The sequence below is a fragment of the Zingiber officinale genome, chromosome 8A, assembly GCF_018446385.1.
Source record: "Zingiber officinale cultivar Zhangliang chromosome 8A, Zo_v1.1, whole genome shotgun sequence".
Classification (NCBI taxonomy): domain Eukaryota; kingdom Viridiplantae; phylum Streptophyta; class Magnoliopsida; order Zingiberales; family Zingiberaceae; genus Zingiber; species Zingiber officinale.
This window is the reverse complement of record NC_056000.1, coordinates 23546872-23555623: the sequence shown is the minus strand read 5'-3', so window position 1 is coordinate 23555623 and position 8752 is coordinate 23546872. Positions and strand designations below refer to the sequence as shown.

Sequence of the window (8752 nt, the reverse complement as noted above, 5' to 3'; positions counted from 1 at the left end):
CCAAGTAAAACTCTGGTGTCTGCTTTTCTTTACTTAGTCTCCTTTATTTATTTATTACAAGTTTTCATTATATAGTTGAAATCCGAGAAATGTTCGAGTTTTATTTTGTAGGGAAATTTACCCCTCCCCTCTTGCCGGCCTCCAAAGGGACCAACAAATGTCACTATACATTATTCATTTACCTAACTCTATGCTTACACTTGTGTAGGAGTTCTGACTAAAGTCCGGTATAATCCCGCGAAGATTGCACCGAAGAGTTTACCTAAGTTCTACCACCATTAAGTAAAAGAAGTAATTTAAGAAGTCCGATTATAGGGAGCATCCTTCTATCACAAGGGCACACGGTCTACGTTCCTAGATTACACAAGTCACTTCCTAACGGTAGATTAATGCAATTAAGTAGAAGAGGTAATTTAGGAAGTCCGATTATAGGGAACATCCTTCTCACACAAGGGCCCACGGTCCACATTCCTAGATTACACAAGTCACTTCCTAACATTAATTTGGAGAACCCTTTAAACTCTAATTAGTTTTCCTAGTAGAGAGTAGATCCCCGTTTCAAGGAACTATCGTAGAAAGTAAGGAATACCTTCTGTCACAAGGTCCCATGATCTTACATTCCAAGGCTCTTCCTCTACATGATAATCTAACCCTACATCTACATGGATTTACCTCACATACATTTTGTCAAATACATACAAGGCACAACACACATAGATGATGATATAAACACTTCACTACATAGGAAAATGTCCAAATACATTAGTTCATACATCACAACACATCACAACTACTTCCTACATCCTAGATCTAGAGATCTACTCCATAGCAAAGGAAATACAACCAAAGACGAAGAAAGAAGCAAACTACTGTTGGATCGAAAGGAATTTAGATATCTCCACAATGGTATGATATTGTCCACTTTGGGCCTAAGCCCTCATAGTTTTACTCTTGGGCTCTACCCAAAAGGTCTCATACCAATGGAGATATCTTTCTCTTATAAATCCATGATCTTTCCCATGTGTTTTCAATGTGGGACAATGGTTGCAACCTTGCAACCTCAACAATCCCCCCTCAAATAAAGGACTACAGGCTCCCTAATGTCCGATCCTCAATCCACTAGGACTTCCTGCCCCTCGGTCCACCCGACTTATTAGGACTTCCTGCCTAGTGTTTGGTGTTAGAGTATATACTGAAAGCCTAAGCTTTTGTAAATATTTATAAAGAATCACATTTGGTCAAATTGTCTACATTTAGTTGTAGTTGTTCAATTAATTTATATTGTAGATAACATAGTATGTGGTGTCACATACAGAAGATGATGTTATCAGTACCTTATAAATTATAAACAGTAGCTCACGACTAAAATGGAAAGGAACAAACCATTGGAAGGTCGTAGTGTAATTAGGAATTAGTTTATCTTAAATATATAATTACACTAGTACACTTAGAGTGTATTAATTAGGACCATTAAAGGTCGTTTCTTTTATACTGACTTTATAAAGGAACAAAGACCTCAATTATTATGGAAGTGTGTGCTCTTAATCCTAATATAATAACAAGTACATATATTTGATATTTATTTCTTTAATTTATCAATGGGTGAGATTTAGTTCGATAAATCAATAAGCCCGATAAGTTGGGAAATGATATCACTTATTGTGTGTGTTGTTGATTATAGAAGGAAACTGTGTCCTAGAGATCTAGGTTGATAATGTCCCCAAGATGAACTCATAAAGATTGTCATGTTAAACCCTGCAGGTGGACTTAGTCCAATATGACGATAAGGTTGAGTGGTAATATTCTTGGATTAAGATATTAATTAAATGAGTTGTCAATAACTCACTTAATTAGTGGACATTCGACATCTTAAACACAGGGAGACTAACACACTCATAATAAGAAGGAGCCCAAAAATGTAATTTGGGATTGGTGCAGTAGTTCAATAATAGTTCTCTAGTGGAATGAATTATTATTGATAAAATTAAATTGTGTGTTCGGGACGAACACAGGATGCTTAATTTTATCGGGAGACCAAAACCAATTCCTCCTCTCGGTCCCTATCGCAGCCTCTTATTTATAGAGTGCTATACCCACCTATACCCACCTTCATACCCATGATGTAGGGGTCGGCCAAGCTAGCTTGTGGATCAAGCTAGGGCCGGCCAAGCCTTGGTTCATGGGTGGTCGGCCCTAGCTTGAACCCAAGCTTAGGTGGCCGGCCCCCATTAAATTAAAAAGAATTTTAATTTTAAAATTTTCTTATGTGAAAGATATAATTTATTGGAGAGATTTAAAAATTAAAATATCTCTTTTAAAAGGATCTACAAAAGAGATTAGATCTCTTTCCTTATTTGTAGATTGGAAAGATATTTTATTTTTCTTCTTTATAAATTATTCACATGTAGAAAAATTAAAATTATAGAAATTTCTTTTTATCAACCATGAAGGGATTTTAAAGGGAAATTTTATTTTTTAAAATTTCTGAAGACAAATAAGGAATTTTAATTGTTAATTAAAATTACCTTGTTTGCTCTTATTGATGTGGCCGACCATGACATGAAGGTTTAAGAAATTTTTGTTTAATTTTTCTTAATTAATTCATGTCAAGGAAAGTTAAGGAAATTTTATTGTAATTAAATTTCCTTATTTACCAAAGCTAAGGATTATAAAAGAGGAGGTTGGGGTGCCTTCATGACACACAACTTTTATTATTCTTCTCCCTCTTTTCTTCCTTGGTGTGGCCGACCCCTTCAAGATCTCTCTTCTCCTTGTTGTGGCCGAACCTCCTCTTCTTCTGGGAGATCAAGTGGTGGCCGGATCTTAGCTTGGAGAAGAAGGAGAGAAAGCTTGCATCCCTTGGAGCTTGGTTGATTGAAAAAGATCTTCATCCTTTGGAAGTCTTGCTTGGCCGAAACTTGAAGGAAGAAGAAGAAGGTGCTAGGTGTTGGTGCAGCGGAGGCCGGCAAGAGGGTGGTGAATTGCTGAAAACAAAAATTAAACTATACCCTCCTCGTACTTTCAACTCAATTAGTGCAATAGTGATAAATTAATAAAGCAATAAAAACTAAATAAAGAAATACAGAGAAGATCAGGATTTTAACCTGGTTACAACCAAGAAGGTTGTTAATCCAGGGTAGTAGAAAAAAGCGCAGTAGAAAAATTCTCCTTCTCTGAAGGCGGAGAAGCCTTTTACACTTTGGAAACTCAGAACTATTGCTAGGAAACACTACACAGTTGATTGCTTGAGTTGTTATTGAATTTCTAGCTTAGGGGCCTTTATATAGGCCTTGGAAATCTTATCCCGAGAGTCCAAGGTGCCTCCAACAGGGTTCAAGGCGCCTCCAACTCGATCTGCGGATAAAACTTTATCCGCAGCGCAAACGGTCAAACTGGCCTGCTCAAGGCGCCTTAAACAATCCATTCAAGGCGCCTTCAATGTGTTTAAGGTGCCTTCAATGTGTTTAAGGCGCCTTCAAGGTTCCTGCTACAGTAATTTCTGCTACAGTAACTTCTAGCCTCTTTTGACTCCTTTTCTTCTTCACTTTGTCTTCCGAAGCTCCGTTTGTTTGGGTGATTTCGGCCAACCGAAATAGGGCTCACCCGAACCCAATTTCTGCCCTTCCTCGAGCAGCCTTCCGTCTCGGCTTAACGTCCGTCGAACGCCGCGCACGCTCTTCACGCCCACTGGAGTACTCTTCCGCAGCTCTCTCATCCTTCGGACGCACCGAGCCTGTCGGCTCCCTTCCCGTGCCGTCCTTCTCTCTAGCTGCGTCTTTCGCTCGACTTCTTGTGTTCCTAAGCTCTTGCACACTCAGACACAGGGATCAAACACAGCAGGACCTAACCAACTTGGTTGATCACATCAAAACTACCACGGGGTCCAACAATCTCCCCCTTTTTGATGTGCATCAACCCAAGTTCAAGTTAGGGTTAAAATAGACATAAAAAGTAATTTTAAAGAAAAATTACTAAACTAACAAGTTAAGTATAATTTTTGCAATTAGTAAAATTGCAACAAAAAATAGAAAAAGAAATTTAAATTTAAAATTTTTTCTAACTCCCCCTAAACTTGTACTTTTCTCTCCCCCTTTGATCATAGCAAAAACGGGGTTAATAAAAATAGAGAGAATTATCCAACAATATGTTAGGTAGAATAAATGGTTCAAAAATATTCCAAGTAAGAATGAAATTTTGAAAAATTTTCTAGGTAAAATTTTGCAAGTTAAAAAGTTTCCACAAAAAAAATTTCCAAGTTAAAAAATTTTCCAAAAATTTTTAGTAAAATGAAATTTTGAATTTTTCAGAAGAATATTTAAAAAAAATTCTAAGTTAAATTACTTTTTAGAATTATAGAAAAGGCTTTTAACTTAGGCGAAAATAATAATTTTTTTTATTATTATTAAAACAAAATTCATTCTCAAGTTATTGTCATTTCTCTATCCTTATTATGATATCTAAATTTCCACTTTAGTTTATCATAATTTTTTAGATTTAAGGAAAACAATATTAAGTATGCGAAAAATTGTTTTGACAAAATAATTGATAAAAGATCTTTTGATAATTCGTTCGACAAATTATTTTGTAACTCACAAGAATCTTTTGGCAATCACTACAAGAAAAACCCTCATAGACATCGGTGGAACAACAACAGTTTTAAGCAAAAACCGATGTCTTTGAGTATTTTACATCGGTTTTTCCAAAAATCGGTGTCTATGAGCGCAGATTTTCTCTCATAGACATCAGTTTTTTAGCCGATGTTTATGAGCGCCATTTTTTTCGTTAATAGACACCAGTTTTAACAGCGGTTTTTAAAATCCGGTATTAATGAACCAAAATAAAATATTTTAATTTTTCCACTAGCCAAAATTTGCAACACTACACAAAGTTCCCTCCAAACCTAAACCTATATCGCGCCCCTTCCTCCGACCATCTCTCTCAGCCTAAACCTAAACCTAAACTGACCATCTCTCTCAACCTCATCTCCCTCTTCCCCTTCCTAGATCGACGCCCCTTCCTTCTCCATCCAACCACACCGCATCTCCTCAAACTCCAGTGAGAAGAGGAGACCTTCTTCTCATTCTGAAGCTTTTCCTTCCCCATCTCCCACACATTCCCTTCCCCAATCCACACCCATGCCCTATCCTCTTCCTTGGCGTACCATGCTCAGCGAGGACGGCTCCGATTCGTCGCCACCACCGCGAAGAAGAAGAAGAACCCTTGGCTCGACCCCTTCGACTGCGGAGAGGACCCCGACATCGAGTACGGATCCCTCTTCACCGACGGAAAGTAGGAGGAGGACCCTCGCCCTCCTAACAACCCCTCCAACCCCTACGGCTTCCTTAAGTTTCCAATGGGATTCAACGTCGAGCTCGCCTCGCTCGCCTCCAAGGTCCGCGGCGACGTGCGCCTCTGCTGCTGCGTCATCTTCGACGGAGTCTACGAGAACCTCCTCTTCTTCCCCGTGATCCAGCTCATCAAGGATAGGTATTTTTCTGGTCCAGAGCAGCAAAACATGGTTTCTAGTGGCTTAGGGACCAACTCAAATACTGCAAACTTCAAGAAACACGTTGACAACAAAGATCTTATTCTTTCTTCACCAAAACCGGTAGGTTCTGGTTCAGGAAAATATTCTGTATTTGAAGATGAGAGTACGATATTGATAGCATGGGATTGTCTTTTTTCTTTGTTGAGGAAAGCTGAAGCCAACCAACAAGCATTTCGAGCATCTAATGGGGTCAGCATCATTCTACCATTCCTGATATCTGATCACCACCGAGCTGGTGTTCTTCGGCTGTTATCTTGCTTGATCATTAAAGATGTTCTTCAGGTATGTATTAGTATCTGATTCTTCTTAAAAGGATGAATGTTTCCATGTGGAACTTAATTACCCTATTCTTTACAGAAGTTTGGAATATTACCCAAATTGATTCTTTAATCTCATAAGTTGAAGTTTATATCTTACCAAGTTCATCCAGAAGAGCTAGGCGCACTAATTGAGATTCTCAAGAGTGATATGATAACAAGTGTTTCTGGATCTCAATACAAACTTCAAAATGATGCGAAATGTGATATGTTAGGTTCACTTTGGTGTATCCTTGGAGCAAATAATGCAGCACAACGAGTATTTGGAGATGCCACTGGATTTTCATTATTATTGACCACACTACATAACTTTCAGAGTAGTGAGCTTCCAGATGTTCTGCAATACTTTTTTTTTGTGTGTTATGCACAATTTGTGAATTAATCTTACTTTTGGTTGGAGAATTACCTAGGATGCACTGCTTTCTTGCTTGAGACAATCAGCCCATTTCTTTCCCCTTGGGCTTCCCTGCATCAGCAAATCAGCTAGTGCTGCAACAGCACCATGCTCATCCACAATCATCTTCTTGAAGTCATGGACAGCAGAGAGGCTGAACAATGTAGCAGCTGCATTCTCCCTTGCCTCAGTAGTTAACCCATATCTCAGAACATATACTATTAATTCCAAACAACCATTCTCCTCCATAATCTTTCTCTTGTTTTCATCATGAATAGATATGTTCAATATTGCAGTCAGGGCATTCTCTTGAGCAACTGGATTTATAGACCGGAAAAGCCGGTAGAGAGCTGGGATTGTCTCACCCTCTGCAATGAAAGACCTATTCTCCTTCCCGGTTTTTGCCATTAATCGGAGTTCACGAGCTGCAACAGCCTTCACTTCCTGCGAACTAGCTGATAATTGTTCTACTAGCATTAACACTGTGATTCGGTTAGCTTTGATTGCTGTGATTCGGTTAGCTGCTAATGATGTTGGGAGTCTGAACAAGGCCTCGATGTTTGAAGTCTTGATTGAGTTGCTTCTTTTTTGGAAGACAAATGGTTTATTGTCATTCTTCATTGTTTTAGTAGGTCTTGTGGATGCAGGTTGATAGAGTATAATTATGAACTATTGTGACATCTTTAACTTGAGGAATCATATAATAGTTTTTGGTAGGATGCTGTGTGGTATTGTTCTTTGCCACAAGTTATGCGCTAAAAAAGCATGGTTAATTTGTTGTTAACTGTGGATATTGTAGATTTTTGAAGTACATGATGATTTGTTATTGACTTACATACAAAAGAAGAGAAGTTTATTTACTATGTGTAGTTCTTGTTTGTGTGAACTCTTAATCATTTTCTATTTATTTCAGGTTCTTCATAACATTACTGTTGCAGAATACTTTCACTGGAATATGCTACGTGATTCAATAACTCCTATTTTTCCACTGGACTGTTAATCTCTTTTTGATTTTGTGGATAGATTTGCTGCAAACTATGCTCTGAAGAGAGTTTATTATGTCAACTATGCATTGGGGATATCTGGACGCAGGAAACCTTGCTGGCATCTATTATGAACAAAGTCAACTTGACATGGCAATTCTGCATTACAAGCAAGCTATCAACTGTGATTCTACCTTTATTGAAGCTTACAATAATCTGGTAAGTTGATAATGGTCTAATATGTCAAAATGTGATATCCTTCTTGATGGTGAGCCAGGTTAGTTAATGATCGACTTTCTTGCACATTAAAAGGGGAATGCTCTCAAAGACGCTGGACATGCTCTTAAAGACGCTGGACATTATAGGGTGACTTTTTAATTTGGAGATTTTTATTCTCTTAAGTTTTTTTCCTTGTTGAATAACTTCATTTTAATAAATTTTCCCAAGTCATGCTTTGCTTTACAACCTAACCATCCACAAGCATTGTCAAGCCTTGGCAGCATATACATGGATTGGTAAGCTTTAGAAATGTTTGATGGCAACTATGCGGATAGTTTATTTTTGTTCCTTAATGAAACTTCTCTTCATGCAGCAACATGATGAGTGTTCTTGCATCATTCTATAAGGCAACTTTAGCAGTTACAATAGGGATATCTGCGCCCTTCAACAACTTGGCTATTATATACAAGCAACAGGTAGAGTACTATATCTGTCTTTTTCATTGCAATCATGTACTAACAACATGTTCATTGCCATCACGCCCTCGTAATCATGCTTGGTTTTTTGTCAAACAGTTGGCTACAGCACGTTTATGTTTTAACAGGATACAATTAGAATGCCATCTAGACTGCTATGAGATTGAAGTGAGAAGGATCATCAGTGATGGATGGTCGTTGACCATTTAGTGCAACTACCTCTCATTTTAGTGGGGAAGCATCTGCATTGGCTTTGACAAATACAGTTTAAAATATTTTATTGGATCAAACTTTTCTTAGGGATATGAATTCCAGTTTACTATGTGGAATTTTTGTAAAAATCACTTCTCGCTTTTATTTCTTCCTTATTCAATCATGAGATTTTTGTCTGTTTATATTGGCAAGATACTTCGACTAATTTTGTTAATTTGGTAGATACTAGGCAGCACCTACACAGCTACACTGCTAGTTCAACCTTTGCTTCCTGTGTGGATATTCAATGAAGTTCTTCGCAGACTGCTGCTGATGGTCTTGTCAATAGAGGGAACACATTTAAGGAGATTGGTAGAGTTACTGAAGCAATTCAGGATTATATACGTGCTGTGAATATCAGACCAACTATGCTTGAAGCCCATGCAAATTTGGCTTCAGCTTACAAAGATAGGTAATTTCTTCTTTGAATTTGTGCCGGTGTTGGACTATATCAGTATCTTACATCTATGATTCTTCTTTCTATTTATTTGTGGTTGAGATAATTGATGAATGTTTCTCTTTTTAAGCATTCCAATTACTCATCTTGTTACCTGGTGCTCTTA

At 37.8% G+C, this 8752-nt stretch overlaps 1 protein-coding gene across 1 annotated transcript; it reads right to left on the bottom strand.

Annotated features, from left to right (window-relative positions):
- Nucleotides 1-6271: 6271 nt before the first annotated feature.
- LOC122010606 (U-box domain-containing protein 4-like) lies at nucleotides 6272-6880 on the bottom strand. The gene has a single exon (XM_042567122.1). The coding sequence runs from the start codon at nucleotides 6878-6880 to the stop codon at nucleotides 6272-6274; it is 609 nt and encodes a 202-aa protein (XP_042423056.1).
- Nucleotides 6881-8752: the final 1872 nt, after the last annotated feature.

What these genes read in the sequence shown, in the direction of transcription:
- LOC122010606 (XM_042567122.1), bottom strand. Translation starts at nt 6,880, where the DNA reads ATGAAGAATGACAATAAACCATTTGTCTTCCAAAAAAGAAGCAACTCA.